This window comes from Mytilinidion resinicola (genome assembly GCF_010093595.1).
Source record: "Mytilinidion resinicola strain CBS 304.34 unplaced genomic scaffold BDZ99scaffold_9, whole genome shotgun sequence".
Taxonomy (NCBI): domain Eukaryota; kingdom Fungi; phylum Ascomycota; class Dothideomycetes; order Mytilinidiales; family Mytilinidiaceae; genus Mytilinidion; species Mytilinidion resinicola.
The window spans coordinates 1,875,432-1,892,584 of record NW_022985445.1 but is presented as its reverse complement, the minus strand read 5'-3'; the positions used below and the strand labels follow the sequence as shown (position 1 = coordinate 1,892,584).

At 50.9% G+C, this 17,153-nt stretch overlaps 11 protein-coding genes across 11 annotated transcripts; 6 read left to right on the top strand and 5 right to left on the bottom strand.

The window, feature by feature from the left end:
- The first annotated feature begins 1,867 nt into the window (after positions 1-1,867).
- BDZ99DRAFT_314389 (uncharacterized protein) lies at positions 1,868-2,357 on the top strand. Its single transcript, XM_033714285.1, has one exon. The coding sequence runs from the start codon at positions 1,960-1,962 to the stop codon at positions 2,212-2,214; it is 255 nt and encodes an 84-aa protein (XP_033577513.1). The 5' UTR covers positions 1,868-1,959; the 3' UTR covers positions 2,215-2,357.
- BDZ99DRAFT_463106 (uncharacterized protein) lies at positions 2,065-3,252 on the bottom strand. Its single transcript, XM_033720008.1, has 2 exons — positions 2,340-3,252; positions 2,065-2,281 (listed from the first exon to the last, which is right to left on the bottom strand). The coding sequence occupies exon 1, from the start codon at positions 3,117-3,119 to the stop codon at positions 2,502-2,504; it is 618 nt and encodes a 205-aa protein (XP_033577512.1). The 5' UTR covers positions 3,120-3,252; the 3' UTR covers positions 2,065-2,281; positions 2,340-2,501.
- A 242-nt stretch (positions 3,253-3,494) lies between these two features.
- BDZ99DRAFT_443417 (NAD(P)-binding protein) lies at positions 3,495-4,846 on the top strand. The gene is made up of 3 exons (XM_033717846.1): positions 3,495-4,122; positions 4,191-4,494; positions 4,570-4,846. Exons 1-3 carry the CDS (start codon positions 3,568-3,570, stop codon positions 4,743-4,745), a joined length of 1,035 nt encoding a protein of 344 aa, XP_033577511.1. The 5' UTR covers positions 3,495-3,567; the 3' UTR covers positions 4,746-4,846.
- A 391-nt stretch (positions 4,847-5,237) lies between these two features.
- Positions 5,238-7,659, bottom strand: BDZ99DRAFT_520608 (U5 snRNP-like RNA helicase subunit; the record flags this gene model as incomplete). The annotated part of the gene is made up of 2 exons (XM_033725545.1): positions 5,238-7,316; positions 7,396-7,659. 2 exons carry the CDS (start codon positions 7,657-7,659, stop codon positions 5,238-5,240), a joined length of 2,343 nt encoding a protein of 780 aa, XP_033577510.1.
- A 534-nt stretch (positions 7,660-8,193) lies between these two features.
- Positions 8,194-8,983, top strand: BDZ99DRAFT_498660 (uncharacterized protein; the record flags this gene model as incomplete). The annotated part of the gene is made up of 2 exons (XM_033723592.1): positions 8,194-8,325; positions 8,384-8,983. 2 exons carry the CDS (start codon positions 8,194-8,196, stop codon positions 8,981-8,983), a joined length of 732 nt encoding a protein of 243 aa, XP_033577509.1.
- A 731-nt stretch (positions 8,984-9,714) lies between these two features.
- Positions 9,715-10,760, bottom strand: BDZ99DRAFT_463104 (putative 54S ribosomal protein L25, mitochondrial). The gene is made up of 2 exons (XM_033720007.1): positions 10,192-10,760; positions 9,715-10,136 (listed from the first exon to the last, which is right to left on the bottom strand). The coding sequence occupies exons 1-2, from the start codon at positions 10,732-10,734 to the stop codon at positions 10,098-10,100; spliced, it is 582 nt and encodes a 193-aa protein (XP_033577508.1). The 5' UTR covers positions 10,735-10,760; the 3' UTR covers positions 9,715-10,097.
- Positions 10,761-10,871: 111 nt separating this feature from the next.
- BDZ99DRAFT_463103 (proteasome subunit beta type-3) lies at positions 10,872-11,995 on the top strand. Its single transcript, XM_033720006.1, has 4 exons — positions 10,872-10,990; positions 11,046-11,064; positions 11,115-11,566; positions 11,644-11,995. The coding sequence occupies exons 1-4, from the start codon at positions 10,988-10,990 to the stop codon at positions 11,785-11,787; spliced, it is 618 nt and encodes a 205-aa protein (XP_033577507.1). The 5' UTR covers positions 10,872-10,987; the 3' UTR covers positions 11,788-11,995.
- Positions 11,846-13,424, bottom strand: BDZ99DRAFT_463102 (uncharacterized protein). Its single transcript, XM_033720005.1, has one exon. It carries the CDS (start codon positions 13,207-13,209, stop codon positions 12,277-12,279), a length of 933 nt encoding a protein of 310 aa, XP_033577506.1. The 5' UTR covers positions 13,210-13,424; the 3' UTR covers positions 11,846-12,276.
- BDZ99DRAFT_443406 (uncharacterized protein) lies at positions 13,087-13,774 on the bottom strand (the record flags this gene model as incomplete). Its single annotated transcript, XM_033717845.1, has 2 exons — positions 13,087-13,266; positions 13,317-13,774. A coding segment is annotated over one exon (310 nt), but the record flags the coding sequence as incomplete, so codon positions are not given.
- A 383-nt stretch (positions 13,775-14,157) lies between these two features.
- Positions 14,158-15,689, top strand: BDZ99DRAFT_463099 (proteasome core particle subunit alpha 7). The gene is made up of 5 exons (XM_033720004.1): positions 14,158-14,452; positions 14,508-14,573; positions 14,630-14,788; positions 14,879-15,205; positions 15,260-15,689. The coding sequence occupies exons 1-5, from the start codon at positions 14,450-14,452 to the stop codon at positions 15,569-15,571; spliced, it is 867 nt and encodes a 288-aa protein (XP_033577504.1). The 5' UTR covers positions 14,158-14,449; the 3' UTR covers positions 15,572-15,689.
- A 125-nt stretch (positions 15,690-15,814) lies between these two features.
- BDZ99DRAFT_498655 (phosphoglycerate mutase-like protein) lies at positions 15,815-17,007 on the top strand (the record flags this gene model as incomplete). The annotated part of the gene is made up of 3 exons (XM_033723591.1): positions 15,815-15,892; positions 15,951-16,167; positions 16,529-17,007. Exons 1-3 carry the CDS (start codon positions 15,845-15,847, stop codon positions 17,005-17,007), a joined length of 744 nt encoding a protein of 247 aa, XP_033577503.1. The 5' UTR covers positions 15,815-15,844.
- Positions 17,008-17,153: the final 146 nt, after the last annotated feature.

Below are 17,153 nucleotides of genomic sequence, written 5' to 3'. Positions count from 1 at the left end.
ATTATTGCGCCCGAACGCAGGCGGTATAATAATCCGAGTTAGATATAGAAACTATATATAATAAACCCTAAGACTTGCACCGGGAATAAGGTATAACTTTTAAACTAGACGCGTTAATATAATTAGTAAGTATAAGATAACTTTTTTATTTCTTAGCTTTTAAAGCGTTAGATATTATAAAGAAAAAAATAAAGTAGTATAATAACGGCCTAATAGATAGGGTATTACTAGCTACTTATCTAAAACCCTACTATAGAGATACTTTCGGGCTAAAAGCCTTAAAAGAGGGAGTAAGTATTATAACCCGTAATATAAACAACCTGAGCGCAGAGGTACTTATAGAAATAAGTAAGCAGATAAGACTAATTATATAGAACTAGGTTATAGGACTAAAAGGGTTATATATAGAACGTATAGAGATCCTAGATTCCCCTACGAACTACTAGTAGATAGGAATAATTTAAAAATAGGATATTACGGGGACAGGGTTATATAATAGCTTAAGAGGCTTAAGAAAGTAAGCTAGGTAAGCGCTTAAAGGGCTTAAAGCTGCGAGCTAAGAGAGCAGCTTAAGGGGCTCGAGGCTGCAAGCTATATAAGTAAAAGGTTTCTTAGAACGGAGCTTTTATATAAAAGAACGCTCCTTTATATAGATAGGAACCTTATATTTAACTTAAGACTTTAATACTACCTATTAAAAGTAATAACCCCGTTTTAAACCTTAATTAATTATTACCTTACCTTTTAAAAACTATTGCACCCTAATAATAACTTGCCTATACCCTGCCTTAGTATAAGACACTTAAAAGGTATAGAAAAAACAACCTGTTATATATACCTTTACCGCCCTAGTTACCTACTACGTAAGCCGGATTACTATTTTATTAATATCTTCCGCAGGAAAGCCTGCTTCCTTTTCTTACTTAACCGTTTATCTAATTTTATCCTACAGCGCGTTCTTAAATAGCAGTTTTTTCTAACCTTTTTTCTTTTCTATATTAATGCAAAAGCGCATCTATATAGCCTAGTGGTTCGACCTATACTTATACTTCTAGATTAAGCACTTAACTAAGTCTTCTACTAGTCCAGGCGTTATAAGTATTAGGTTAATTATTAATAAGCGTTCCGCGTTGCTAATAAATATACTTATACCTGCCGGCAGAAGGCTCTGTAGTAACAGCTCCGCTATAAAGTTAATAATTAGCGCGCTCTTTTTTTAGCTTACTATGCTATTAATATAGCTTCCTTCCTATAGCAGATTATATTAGTTAAAGTCCCTAGTAACTACTACCTTAATATACGGGTTACGCAGTTTTTTTTATTATACTAACTTATTAATTATATACAGCCTGCTGCTAAGCTCTTCTATATTCTTCTTTTTAGTTCTTATTAATAAAAACAGGTTCGGAATATATACTAATACTATAACTAGCTTCCTTCTGCCTATATATACTACTACAGCTATAATATCCGCTAAGTCTATATATAGCTATATAGCCTTTACTTTTCTAAATACCTAGATATATATTTAGACTAAATATTATCCTTTTTACCTACTATATAGTATATATATTATCTAGCGTGGATTTATACTATATAGTACTACTTCTCCCTCTATAAAAAAGTATTTAGGTTCCTATTCTAGAATAAATTAAAAGTCGGCGAGTGCCGCGTTATTATAGAGCGCATGCTGTGCTTCCCTGCCTTTTTTTATATTTACCTGCAGGATTTAGAACTCCCTATTTATAGCGCTGCCGTGTAAAAATCCTATCTATTTCTTTCCTATATACTAGGCATTATTAAAGCAACGCCTAATATAGGCCTTAATAGTTAATATAGTGCAGGTTAACTATTTTATATTATAGATAGCCTTCCTGCCCGCATATATTACACGTTTCCGGCCGTATACAGTTATATGCTCTGTATCCGAACCGCCTATACTTAAAGCAGGCTACTAGCATGCGCCGCTTCTTAAACGGCAATACTATAATACCGCCTCCGCTAAATATTACGCTGTCCAACTTTAGCAGCTTCTCCGCCTTCTCCTTTATTACTACCTTAATTACTACTAATATATGCTATCTGCTAGGTTTTAGTTGCCTAAGCTATTATATTATATATACCTTTACTCTATTCTCTGTACTAAATTATTCTATTACTAACCTGCTTACTTTACCGCTCTCTGCGTTTATTACTAGTGCTATTTTAATCTAGTCTGCCTTTACTAGGTACTACTTAGGCTCTACTAGCCTTACGCCTAGTAAAGCTAGCTTAAGCTAGTCTACTATTATCTATTAGACTGCTGCCTTTTTATCCTTATCTACTAAGAACTTAATTACCTTTATACCTTTATTTCCTCGCTATACGCGGAACCCCTTAACTGTGGTTCCCGCGAGTTTTTTAACCCTATTTATACCTTGCTAGATAGCTTATTTAGCCGCCTCTATAGTAGCTACCTTCTCTGCTGTATTATCCTTTACCCGGCTTATATTAATTACTAACTATCTTATATTCTTTTTATCTGTCGAGCCTGTGCTTATTAATCGCGAAAGTGTTGTGCCTGCTCTTGCTGGTTGTCCGCTGGCTGCGACCGACGCCCATGTCTGCGTTGACGGCGGTTTGATCGAAAGGGTGTTAAGCTGCGCTCGAAGAGAGCCGATGGTTTCTTGGAGCTCTATAATCTGGTCTTTGAGATGCTGCTGCTCTGCCTGGAACGTTGCGCGGTTGCTTCGAATGTCCTCGATGATCTTGTTCTGGTTCCCGATGATGTTGTTCTGCTGTGCTATCGTCTCTTTTAGGCTCGCGATGAGTTCTGCCAGCTCCCCTATCCCGGCGCTGGCTCCCTTAGGAGCTCGTTCGGAGGAGATCGACACGTGTCTGGTAGGAAATGGCGGTAGTTCATAGTGCGCTGGGTGTTGCTGCGTGCTATTTGGTTCATCGTTCTGCGGTAGCGGCAATGCCGTGGCTCTGCCCTCTATCTGTATAGGTCGACCCGGTACTGCTCTCGTTGTTGGGAGCTGCTGCAGGGCGTCAAGCGCCTTTACTGTTCGCTTCCTGGTACGTTTGGCTGGCGCAGGAGGTGGTGTCGACGGGTCGTAGTCGGAGTCTGACGGCGCCATCGGGGCTCCGGCACGACGTTCGGTGGTCCGCACGGACCGCCTTGCAGCGGGAACTAGCTAAGCGAGCGACCGCGGTTCGAGTAAAAGAATGTCCGAGATGAATATCCTCCTCTTCAACAATTCGAAAGTTTTCATCCTTTGGCGCTTATAAGCGCTAGCAGGGAGCGCTGCTGGCCCGCTCATGTTACCCCCTTGTAAGGTCAGAAACTAGTTCGAGGGGTCAGATCATCCGTTCTTTGAATTCAAGCACGCCTCTAATTCCACATATCGCTCTACAACACCCGCCACAATCTTCTGATTACAAATACAAACATCCGTTTCTTCTTCAAAAATCAACTCAAAACTTCAAACACCACCACATCTCTTTCAAAAGCAACCTCAATCTCATCTCCAACACTATCCTCTTCCCCATCTCAACCTCACACCCCCCAACCCAAAACCCCCCAAAATGACCTCCCCTTCCACCACCAACCTCGCCTGGACCATGCCGCCCTCCTCTTCTCCCCCCTCTCTCTCCCTAACCCTCTCCCCCAAACCCACCCCAGGCCCACACCAAATCCTCCTCCGCATCAGCGCCATCTCCCTCAACTACCGCGACCTCATGGTCGCCACGCACGCCTACCCACTCCCGGCCAAACCCTCTCTCATCCCGGGCCTCGACGGCGCCGGCACCGTCGAAGCCGCCGGCCCCAACTCCGCCTGGGCGGCCGGTGACACCGTCCTCGTGTTCTCGAGCACCTGGTACACCGGCGGCGTCGCCAACCTCGACTTCGCCAGCATCCTCGGCAGCGGCACCGTTGACGGCACGCTGCAGCGCTACATGGTGCTCGACGACGCGCGCGCAGTGCGCGCGCCGCGGAACCTGGGCGTCGCGGAGGCGGCGACGCTGGGCACGGCGGGCGCGACGGTGGTGAATGCGCTGTTTTTCGGCCCCGCGAGGGCGAAGAAGGGGGATGTGGTGCTGACGCTGGGGACGGGGGGTGTGAGTTGTTTTGCTATTCAGGTGAGTGGAGTGCTGTTAGTAGTGTAATAGGGGAGAAAGGGGTGGGCTGATGGCGATGGTGATGGCAGATTGCGTCTGCGATTGGCGCTACGGTGATCGCGACGAGCTCGTCGGATGAGAAGTTGGAGGTTGCGAAGGGGCTGGGTGCAGCGCATGTGATTAATTATAAGACGACGCCGGAGTGGGATGCTGAGGTCTTGCGGATTACGAACGGGCGGGGTGTCGATCATGTACTTGAGGTTGGGGGTGCGCAGACGATTGTGAAGAGTCTGAAGAGTGTGCGAGCTGGGGGCCTTGTGACAGTGATTGGAGCGTTGACGGAGGGTAGCCCGGTGGACATATTGCCGCTGATTCTGATGGGGGCGAAGACTGGTGAGTGCGAGACCGCTGTCGAGATCTTTGAGTTTGAGCTTTGAGCTTTGAGTAGCTAGACTAACCGTTTTGTAGTTCGTGGCTCGATGGCAATGAGCAAGGAGATGGTGGAGGAGCTGGTGAAAATTGTGGAGAAGTTTGATATTCATCCTGTGGTTTCGAAGGTGTTTGAGTTTGATGAGGCTCTGAAAGCGTATGAGGCGCTTCGGGAGCAACAGGATATTGGAAAGATTGTTATCAAGGGGGCTTGAGGGAGAGACTACATGATATGGAGAGATGGTGTTTGTAAAGTTCAGGCCAATTAGGAAACAAGGGTGTAGGTAAGAAGATACATTGAGAGGCTAATCAGAACATGATTTCCATTGATTTAGAATTTGCTGCTACTTAGAGTAACCGTGAAGCTCTAGGCTAGCACGTGGGACATGGAAAAGGTGGCACACTAATTCCAGAACAAGCTGTCTCATGTGTATACCTGCCTGCCACTGCTTGGGGTGCTTCAGAGAATTTTCAGGAATTGGAACAAGATAAAAGCTCTTCACTTTGGTCTAAGTGAAACTTGTTGAAGCACTTCATGCAGTGGCAGAGAGGCGTATGTACCGGCTGCGCTCTTGATGAGTGTGCCACTTTTTTCATGCCCAGCGTGGCTAGGCAACTCGCCATTGCCCATTGCTGCTAAGCGCAGACTTCGCTCGCTCCAATCCCATAGTGTACAAAACACAGCAAAAAGCCTAGTCATCAACCCCTTACCAGGAAGCACCACCCTTACCTCCAAAGCCACCACTGTCTTCAACCTTCTTCTGCCCACCTCTCTTCTGCTGCGCTGCCTCATGCTTCCTCAGTTCCTCCGGAACCCTCGAAATCTGCGACTTCATAAGCATCTGCTTAAGGTCATACATGACATCTTGATCCTCATTGCCCAGGAACGTAATCGCCACACCGCTCTTGCCTGCTCTGCCCGTACGTCCAACACGATGGGTATAGCTCTCGATGTTCGTGGCCATGTTGAAATTAACCACCAGACTGACGTCCTGCACATCAATACCTCTGCCCGCGAGATCTGTAGCCACAAGAACGTCGACCTGTCCTTTCCGCAAGCTCTCAAGCGCGGCCTCACGCTGGTCCTGCGTCTTGGAGCCATGCAGCGTGACGGAGCTGAAGCCCATTTGCTTGACGTCGCGCGCGACGGCGTCGCAATTGCGTTTGATGTTGACGAAGACGATGATGGGGGCGGGAAATTCGCCGGAGCTGAGGATTTCTTGGAGACGCTTCTTGCGCTTGTCTTCGCCCGAGACGAACTCGACGCGCTGCTCGACCGTTTCGACGGCTTCGCCGACGTTACCGATGGTGACGATGGCGGGACGACGGAGGTATTTTCGTGCAATGCGTTCGATAGCGGGCGGCATGGTTGCCGTGTACATCATGGTCTGGCGGTACCGATCTTTTCCACCGAGGTGGCGCGACATGGCGACGGCATTCTCAGCGTCGTCGTTGTCGGGCTTCTCGTTGCCGACGGGAAGAGCGTCGAGGATTTTGTTGACGGACTCTTCGAAGCCGAGATCAATCATGCGATCCGCTTCGTCCATAATGATGTAGCAGCACTGGCCCAGAACTAAGACGCGACGCTCGATGCAATCTACCAAACGGCCAGGGGTGGCGATGATGATTTCGGCACCGTCCCGCATGTTGTATGCTTGTTCTTCGATAGAGTGACCACCAACGAGACTGACACAATTGAATCCGAGAGGAGTTGCAAATTTCTTTGCTTCGAGCTCGATTTGCTGCGCCAATTCACGAGTTGGTGCCAGAATGATAGCGTACGGACCGTCGTTCTTCGTCAGATCGTTCAGCGGTGGTAGATCCGATATGTAGACAAGTAGAGGTAGCAGGAAGGCAGCCGTTTTACCAGACCCAGTGACGGCAACACCAATAAGATCTCTAGACTGTAAAGCAATCGGAATAGCTGCGCGCTGAACCGCGGATGGTTCCAAGTAGCCAGCTTCATCAACCACGTCAAGCAATCTCTTCGGAAGGCCTGATTCAGCCCATGAGCGCATAGGATTCGGAATGGAGCCGCCTTTGGTACTGATGTTGAAGTCTTCCTTGAAGATACGCCAGTCCCTCTCGCGCATCTGGTCCAGTCTCTTCTCGCTCCAGTGCTTATCCAGTGCATTTCGACCTCCCTCCTCTTTCCTTCGGCGCTCCATCTCTGCCATCTCCTGTACACGAGCATCGCCAGTCTCGCGATCACGCTGTGCCAGAGCTTGCGCATACTTCTGAGCACCATGGTCCGCGACATCATCGGCAAACCCGCCCAGCCGACCCCGACCGAAAAAGTTCGCCTCGGTCTGAGTCTTGTATAGCTCGTTGTAATTCTGGCTCGTGTCCTCCTCAGCATTCCATTCGAAATTGAACTTCTTCTCGGTAGTCCTCTTGCGCTTCTTCTTGGCCGAGAACGTGGACTGGTTTTGATCTGCTCCCATATATCGTTGCCGAATCAAAGCTGCCTCTGTATCCTCCGGGTTTTGCCTCTTAGAGCCCTTTTCTCCCTTCGGTGGCGGTGGAGGAGGCGCCATGTCCTGGCCACGACCGTTCCCACTTGAGCGCATCGCCGCTGGTCCTGTTGGGATCTCGCCATTTCGCAAGGCACGAGGGCCTGTAGGAACCCCGTATTTAGATTTTGCGGTATGGGATGGGCCTTTGACAAAGCTATCCTGCTGTGGGGTGTCCCTCGAAGATTCCGCCTTCCGCTTGGCCTCTTCGACCTCTTTGGCGCGCTTCTCGAGGGCGAGTCTTTCACGTTGAGCTCTATTGAGGAACTTAGGCTATACGTATGTTAGTGATGCCCAAACTGCACTAGAATCTGGTGATCATAGGATCATCAGAGGGGCGACAATTACTAACCTTAGCAGCAGCCGCGTCGGCCTCCTTCTTCTTCTTGAGGATCTCCTCGATACTAAGAGGCTGGGCCTTGGGTTTCGCAGCGCCCCATCCTTTCTTTTGCTTGGGTGCCCCAAACTCAGGCGGGGGCGGCGGGAGTTCTGCGGGCGGCGGAGGAGGTGGGAGGGCCTCCGGGGGGGGAGGCGGCGGAGGCGCAAAGTCCTGGGGAGGTGGAGGCGGCGGCGCAAGCTCCTCTTGGGGAGGCGGTGGTGGTGCGAAGCTCAACATTGCTGCCAGAGTGATGCGTGAGGGCGTGGTGATATTGTAGTGAAAGTGTTCAAGGAAAGGTCGATGTTGCCGCAGTCGCCTACTTAATGTGACTAGCCTGCCAAGGGACCTAGGGTTGACCAATCGCACGCCACCACCCGCAAAATGGTCAGACAACAGTCCGCTTTACACTACAGGAAGATGTAGAACACTCGAACAGTCTGTTCCACTCTATGTGGTAGCTGTAGACCGTGGACCATGTTTCCCTAACCTTGAACATGAGAGGAATCACAATCCCAATTTTTTCAAAGGCTACAAACTGTGGTAGGATACTTACGATCTGAATTCTCAGACACTTACGCTATGATTTCTCAAGCATTGAATTCCTTCCATCCCCACGCCCTCAGAACTATTCTTCAAACTTCCTACATTCTCCAGCCAAGCCCTCTCACATCCAGCCGTTGCCCTTTTATCCCTATGGGAGCTCTTTCAACTTCCACCTCAATCACCGTGGCGAACTATAACGGCACCGCTTCTACCCAAGCTAAGTCCATGATGTGTGATACACCACGAGAGAGCCATGAAGGCTTGCCAGTCCTCGGGGCCCCAATCGGAAGCGATATCAGCTACACAGGTCTATTTTGGCTCCATGAGTCATATGTCCCTCGCTGTGATAGTGAACCTACCGTATGTGACGTTAGGCTTCTTAGCCACATAAAAGCTCACGTGCTGACTTATCCCTCAGGCCAACGCCTTCACGACTACTGCCAACGTGGCAGAGATCCCACGTGATCTTACATTCCGTCATGAAGACAGATGGGTATACACTGACGACATCACGAACATCCAGCCCTTTCCATTCATTGGGTTTGCTCGCACCCAGAACAATGAATATTATATTCGCAATACTTCCGAAGCCAGCCACGGAGACTTCCTTACGTCCATTGCCATCAAACTCCGCGGTTTTGAATACAAGGACCCGGACCGCTTGAATAAGCGCCTCCAGGTACTCCTTAGCAATCTACTTGCTCTGACCGAAATTCACCTGGTGGGTCCGGAATGTTACGACGAAAACCCCATCCCGCAGGGAACAGGTTTCGGTTGTTCAAATCAATACTACAACCTAAAGAAGTACACCAACGTTTTCAAGAGTTTGTTTGGGGATACGGAGACTTTCATGCCAACACCAGACGTAGTGCGGCGTATTTGGGTCTGCAGAATTGCCGGAGACAATGGAGTGAAGAGGGAGGTAACCTTGCGATTTGGATACCACGGGGAGGTTCCGTGTAAAGAATGGGAACGGTGCTTTGGAGAGTGCGCCTACATAAAAGAGGTGGACAAATAACAAAGTCTTCAAGGGTTTGAAGTCGACAATATGCTGTTACAGACTTACAATCAAGTCTCCGCAGTGGTAAATATATTCCCTCGTCGTAGATCTGCGTACGCTCGTCTGCCACTGCTTGAAGTGCCTCGACACACTTTCAGAACGCTGAAGTTCGACATTTTGGACAACTAGTAAACTCTAGAGGCCACCTCAAACAGTGGTAGATGAGTGTGCAGAGACTGAGCGTGTGACGACATCCGTGGGTACGTGCGTAGAAACGTCTTGTCACTCACCGTTTTGTTTTACTTCTTGTTCCTCCCTGCCCAACCCTGCCCACTCCCATCTTGCACTTTGTAAGATAGTTCTATTTTAAGGCGTTCCCTTTCTTGTAGGCAAACTCATACACCCCTGTTCTACCTGTCTGGAATACTCCACCAATCAGACAGGATTAGTATGGCTTGTGCACCTCTTTCTCCCTTCTAGATAGTTAGCTAGTCCAACTCACCCAACACCTTAGATATGCGTCTCGTGTCCAGCAAGACACTCGGGTGACACCACCCCTCGTCTTACACCTTGTAGAGTTTTCTCCCTACCTATCTTCCCTTTGCTATAGCCACAGATGTAGGATTGCTCCTCTCGTAGCCTTCAAAGGCAAAAGTGTTTTCACATTCACTTCGCGCCTGCTCGCTCGGTTGGTATTGCCTGGAGTTCTTCAGCATGACTGAACAATGCGAACAAGATGTAAAATGCGTAGGGTTTCGAATAAGTCATTGGGCTTTTGACCACCTACAATCGACTCTTGCAACTACTGAGGGCACACCAGTGCTTTCTTGAAAGTTCTAAAAAAGATGTAAAATACAGGAGGACGATGATGGAAGTGAGTCTCGGTCATTTCAAGCAGTAGTCATGCCAAAGCCTAAGACCACTTGGAATCGTAGGCTTGTGTGCATGATGGAGAACATACTCCAATGTGTATACATATGATACAAGTTTCGCAAATTCTCCAATGTGGTGTCCCAACTCCAAGTCCCATGCAAATCCGTGCACCACATCTCTATATGTACAATACAGCAGCACTTTAGCGCGAGGATGTTTAACACCCTCTTCAGCGTCGAAAAGCCACGCCAGTAATCCTTTATTTCGGCCACTTCTTCCACCCTCTTCCGTGACCCCTCTGTGAACAAGTTAGCCTTCTCTCCTCCCAACTCTCTCACGCGAACGAAACATACCTGCTTCCAATCCTCGATCATTTGCGGCATAGCCAACATCGCGTTCCTCCTCTCTTCTAACCTCCCCTTCAACGTCCTCTCCCACGCCTTTCCCTTTACCCTTTCTCCCACTCCCGTCCCCTTGACCCTCAATCCACGCTCTACCCTCCTCTTCTCTCGCTCGCCAGGCAGCTTGATAGTATACGGAAGCAGATCCACCACGCCATGCTTCTGCGCGAGCTTAACGATCTCAGCCTGCCGCCGTAGCCCAAAGACAGGCGAGTTCCATTTGCCAGTAGCGAAGTTCTTAGTCGGCTGGAACGGATTGCGGTAGGTGCGTTCTGCAAGGGCAGCGGAGGGTGTTTCTATCGCTGGAACATTGGGATCTGTGGAGGAGGTACTCGATGCCACAGCAGGCGTCTCGAACGATGCGGCTAGTGGTGCAGGTACGTCGGCGGCGGACAGGCCCTGCGTGAGGGCGGGCGGCGGATATTTTCTGAAGAAGTCGAGGAGGCGTTTCGGGAGCGCGGTCGCGAGCTGGACGTGCTGCGGGCGGATATCCATCGTGGGCGGGTGCAATTGGCGTCGGGCGAAGCGTGCTGATGGGGGGAGTTGATGGAGTTTGGAGATAGAAAAATAGAGGTCACGGGATCGCGGCGCTCAGTCCAGCCGCGTATTGAACTGCTACCTACAACACCAACTCGACTTTCACGACCACCATCAACGCTCCGACTCCTCTTCTCTTGCGTGTGTCCTTACCTTAGTATCTAGGCCTCGTACTCTCTCCCACCAATACTCTAGACGCACATCCGCAGCTATGGTAAGCTCCCCAACCCACCTCTCTACATCCAAACCACAGCTAAACCAAGCTCCAGGGCTCCCCATTTTCCATAAGTCCGCCCTCCTCACCCCCTCTAATACCCCAAATCCTAACCCCCGCACAGACGGCGGCGCCTGCGTAGCCATGGTCGGCAAAGACTGCGTCGCGATCGCCTGCGACCTGCGGCTCGGCATGCAAGCCCTCACCGTGTCCAACAACTTCCCCAAGATCTTCCCCTACGGCGACGTGTACCTCGGGCTGACAGGCCTGGCCACCGACGTGTCCACCGTCAGCGACCTGTTCCGCTACAAGGTGAACATGTACCGCCTGCGCGAGGAGCGGCCCATCTCGCCGCAGACGATGGCGAACCTGGTCAGCAGCACGCTGTACGAGCGGCGCTTCGGCCCGTACTTCGTGAGCCCGGTGGTTGCGGGCATCAACCACACGACGGGGAAGCCGTTTATCTGCGGGTTCGATAGTATTGGGTGCATTGACTTTGCGAAGGACTTTATTGTGAGCGGGACGGCGAGTGATCAGTTGTTTGGAACGTGTGAGGGGCTGTGGGAGCCGGATCTGGTATGTTTGTTCACTTCATCGCCTTTCGGTGGACTTCTAGATGTGGGGACATTGCTAACGCATTCATGCTATAACAGGCCCCCGAGGACCTCTTCGAAACCGTCTCGCAAGCCCTCCTCAACGCCGTCGACAGGGACGCTCTCTCCGGCTGGGGCGCACACGTCTACATCATCGAGAAGGACAAGGTCACGAAGCGGTTACTAAAGGGACGGCAGGACTGAGGGGTCGGCGACGGCGACTGGGGCAGTCACATCACGGACGCAAAGCTGCGAGGGCAGATTGTGTCGAGGTGGGCCAATATAATCATACAGGCGCCAGTCTGGGGGGTTATTGGAAAGGCACATGTATTATGGCACTAGACTTTCTGGCATTGAGCGTACAATGAAAGAACTCTCTTCTACTGAAGTTGAGAGGCTATTATGAGTCTTATAACGTTCCTCGACCAATGAACCTCCTCAGGGATATCAACAACCTCACTAACCACCAATAACGACGCAGACAAAACTGCGTATTACAATCTAAAGAACTGGGAATACTCATGAGTAGAGACTCCGCCTAGTATCAACACCCTATTGCCCCAGTCACCCATCCAGCTAATCGACCAAACGAAAAATGCAAAGGTGAGAGTATGCTGAATCAATACAGCTCCCAAGACCGTCCACAATAGCTCCACACTTCTAAAGCCCACATTCTGTATTCTCTTCCCGTCCTCACATGATCATATCGTCGTCTCCATAGACCATGACCTGAGGATTAGGAGAAGCATACTCCCTCATGTGTTCGTACTCCCCATACTGATTCTCCATGTCAACAACCCCAACATGCTTCTCCCACAGCCCACTCCCGTTCCCCTTGTATACCGGATCAATCGCCTGGTTATACCTGGTGCTCTCTCGCAGCCCCTGCTCCTCCTGCGCCGAGCGCTCATACTCCCGCGCCGCAAGCGCCTCATACCCCGAGAGGATGTACGGCTCCGCATTCTGCCTCTCCGGGCTCGACAGCAAATTGCGGGTCGTCTCCGCAACAGCAGCCGAGTCTGCGTCCATACTCTCCTGCAATCTCTGCTCATGCAACCTGATATCCTCCTTCTGTCGGTCCTCCTCCACCTGCCTCTCATACCTCAGCTTTGCCATCGCCTCTTCCTGCGCCAAGCTGGTGGGCGGCCAGTCGTACAGCTGGCGCGAGGTGTTGTAGTCGATACCGTCGGGGATGCCCTGGCGGCCTTGGGGTGGGGAGATGCGCCAGAGCTCGAGGAGGCGCAGGCGTTGGTCTTCGTCGGCATTTTGGAAGAGGGAGACCTGGGAGGGGAAGAGGAGGGTCGGGTCGATGCTGTTGCGAAGTAGTACCTCGACTAAGTCGGGGGTAGAGAGGGGGGTGGGGATGGGGCGTGGCTTGTGCACGATGGGGACCACATGGTGGGTGTGGGTGTAGTGCTGCGAGGCGTAGATTATGGGCTGCTGGGCTGGAGCTTGCTGCTGGGTTGGAGCTTGCTGCGAGGGCTCTTGATGCTCCTGCTGCACTTGCGGTTCCTGCTGCTGCTGTTGCGGTGGCTGTTCTACCTGCGAATACTGAGGGGGAGGGGCGGGGGAGGAGGAGAGGGTCAGGTTGTTGGAGAACAGCCGCGCCAGCTCTTCTTGCTGCATGGCTTCGGCTTCTTCTGCTTTCACTCGAGAGTTGATGCCGACTGATATTGCACCGCACTATGACGTAGGCGTTAGCGAGTGTTGATAGAAGTGGAATTCGGGCTTACGTGGTTGCAAGTGTTATTTTGAGAGAAGACAGCAGGATGAAAAGGAACAGGAGTGTTGTAAGAGCAAATACTGCAGTAGTGGACAAGCACTGGTTGCATGAGCGCGAGAGTGTGCTATGAGGTATATCTTAAAGCGGAGAAGTCAGAATCAGTCGTCTTTGCAGAGGCTGAGTGTTAGTCGAATCGTCAGTTGTGAGGAAGCGTCTAGTAGAGGTTGATCGGACCAGCAGAGTGTGGCAGCCGCAGTCCGGAGCTGTGCTCTTATTGAGGTCTTTGTTGTCCTCGGCGCGTGAGCTGCGCCTATCAGGTGGCTTTTAAGCGTGCAAGTTCGCTGGCAATGCGGAGTAATCGCCAGGAAGTTGGGGACGATGCGGAACACAGAAGTTAGTGTAAAGTAGAGGAGGATGAAGCAGTCAGTCAATGGATGCAGAGGTGGCGGCGTGGTCCTTAAGTACTGCTGGCTTGGAGGTGGAGGTCATGCGTTATGGAGGGGATTTCGCTGGACCAGTGGGAAGGCAGCTTGAAACACAAATGGTCCCGCCAGCTCATCACTGTGATCGAGCATCGAAGAAGTCGCGCAAGCCTCACGCTTGCTGCTGCTCGGCAGAAGTCGTAAGATAGCAGGCCGAAAAGCACCTTTAGCGGCAGGAGATGGCCGGTGATCGTTTTCTGCGCAATTTACAATTAAACAGTGGCAGACAGGTGTACATCCGGGCAGAGCACTTGATGAGTGTGCCACTTTTTTCGTGCGTGGCACAGTGGCAGTCTATTCTGACGCCGTCTGAGGTGGCTCGAAGAGCTATCAGCCTCGTCAAAACTGTCTATTTGCAGTGCTTGCTAATGCACCAGAGTACCTCGAGCGGTGCTAGACAAGTGAACACAAGCCTAGAGAGAATATTTCTCTAAAGCACACGAGGCTTTAGCAAGAGTTGTTCACCGAACCTGGACGATCGCCAAGTGATTAGATCCACGCTAAGCTCCAGATCACGTGCACATCAACGCGACAGCTTTGGAGCCTGCCTCAACACGAAGCTGTAAACTCTCGATACCCACAGCTCCCCGCCGCCTCCATCACTGCGACGCTCCTACAATACCACCACCTTCCACAGCTCTACCTCCTCCGATCTATCATCATGGTCAGTCTCGAGCCCTCCCGCCTTTCTGGGAGCTGCAGACTAACCTTCATCACAGACGTCAATAGGCACGGGCTACGATCTCTCCAATTCCGTCTTCTCTCCCGATGGCAGGAACTTCCAGGTACATACTCTAGGTCGTGAAGTCAAGCTACGAGAACATGCGCTTACCGAAATTAGGTCGAGTACGCAGTGAAGGCGGTAGAAAACGGCGGCACAGCAATCGGCATAAGATGCAAGGACGGCGTCGTTCTCGCCTTGGAGAAGATTATTAGCAGCAAGCTGCTCAAGGCCGGTGCCAACAAGCGGATATCTACTGTCGACCGAAATATAGGTGTTGTAAGCTCCCCCAATCGATTCTAGCCTGCCACTCGCTGTCCACGCCGAACATTTGCGTTAAGATTATCTAGTCTGACAATGCCAATATAGGTCTCCTCAGGCCTTCTCCCTGATGGCCGTCACTTCGCCTCCCGCGCCCGCGACGAAGCAGCCCAATGGCGACGCACCTACAAGGCCCCAATTCCAACCTCCGCCCTCGCAAACCACATGGGCAGCTACGTGCAGATGTACACCCTCTACTCTAGCGTACGGCCGTTCGGAATCACAGCAATCGTCGGTGGTTGGGACCCCGAGATAGAATTACCGGTGGATGGCCAGGTAGGATCTGGACCTGCGACTGGTAGTGGAGGCAAGAAGGAGGGCGCGAAGCATGGCGGTCCGTTCCTGTACATGATAGAGCCAAGTGGGCTCTACTGGGTATGTCGGAGCTATGCATGACATGGGCAAGAAGCAGTACTAATATTGATGTAGGGATACTACGGCGCGGCCACAGGCAAAGGACGACAATCTGCCAAGTCTGAGCTTGAGAAGCTCGATCTCGCTGCAGGCAACCTTACGCTGGAGGAGGGTGTTAAGGAGGCAGCACGCATCATCTACGCTGCACACGAGGATAGCAAGGACAAGGACTTCGAGCTGGAGATGACGTGGGTCAGCTCTCTAGACGGCCCAACGAAGGGACGACATCAGGAGGTGCCGAAGGAGTTACTAGAGGAGGCGGAGCGGCTGGCGAAGAAGGCTCTGGAGGGTGATGACGACGATGATGATGAGAAGATGGAGGACTAGTTGGTCTTGTACGATATCGACTAAGGTTTGGGGCATAGCATTAGACATACCGAACTGCGAGCATTGCAATTGGACGATTCTCCATGCTCCCATTTCTTCAGATCAAACGACAATTAGGCAATTCTCCTGATTTCACGGACATACAAAACCGAACAAACCTATTTTGTTGACATTAAGAAGCCATTCGTGGGGGATATAAAACACACTAGCTCTATGACTTCTGGGCAGCACCATCGCTTTCAACTTCCTCATCCCGGAACTTCAAAAAGAAACATGCCCCCAACCATCATCCTCATCCGCCATGCCGAAGCCCTTCACAATGTAACCATAAGCTCCTACCCCTCACTATCAAATTCCATCATAAACTAACAGCCATCAGACGTCCAAGAATTGGTCGCTTCCCGACCCCGAGCTCACCGAACTCGGTCTAAAGCAGTGCGAGGAGCTAAGCGATGCGATCAAGAAGGTGCCAGTAGCGAATGAAGTCGAACTCATTATTGTGAGCCCGATGGTGAGGACGCTGCAGACAATGGAGATTGGACTCGGGTGGTTGATTGAGAAGGGGGTGGAGATCATTGCAGACGCGGGGTGGCAAGGTGGGTTTGCACGACTTTTCCTATGTTTCTTCTATATCTCCTGCGTGACCCTTCAGTTTCTGTTGATTCTATTGATTCCTTAAAGAGACACCGCAAGATGCTCTCACATTCTATGCCTTATATTGGGGTGGAACCTCTCTCTAAAACTACACGTTTGATATCAGATCTCTTGCCGAAGAACTCACATCTACAATTCCGTCTCTACACTCTCAGCACATTTCCCCTAGACTCTATCGTATAGCTTCCTCGCCGCCATCAGCACCATCAATCTCGCATCCAAAAACCTCAAAATCTCACATCTCAAACGCCTTCCCCACCATCTCAAACTCTCTACAAACAACCAACTAACCACCTCACTCAGAAAACTCCGCCAAACCCTGCGACACCGGCTCTGCTCTCAAAACTGTCGCTTCCCGCTTCCCGCAATATGCCACCGCCCTCGCCACCGTCGACCCCCTCTACCCCAACAAGACCACCCCGTCCTCAAACCCCTACGCCTTCACCCGCCTCGCCGTCCTAGCGCGCGGACAGGCATGTCTCAAGGCCCTCTACAGCCGCCCCGAGAAAGTGATCGCCGTCGTCAGCCATAGCGGATTCTTGCGGACAGCTGTGAGTGGACGTCGTTACGCGAATGCTGATTTCCGGATCTTCGAGTTCGATGAGGAGAAGATGGGGGAGGACAAGGGGCTAGGGCTGGAGGAAGAGGGGCTGTTTAGGTTGAAGGAGTGGAAGGAGACGGAGGAGAAGGGGGGTGGGTTGGGGAAGAGTGAGAAGGGGGTGTTTGAGGTGCTGGACACGGATTTTCCGGGGGAGGAGGTTGTGGATGAGGAACCGGTTTGAGAGGGGGGTGAGGTTGGGCTGGAACGGGCGAGGGTGGGCTGGAGCAGATGAGAGCGGGCTGGAGGAGATGAGGGTGGGTCATTGGAATGGCATTTTTTGGGGCTGGTGTAGGTGATGAATGGCTATAGACATAAAGTTTTGGAATG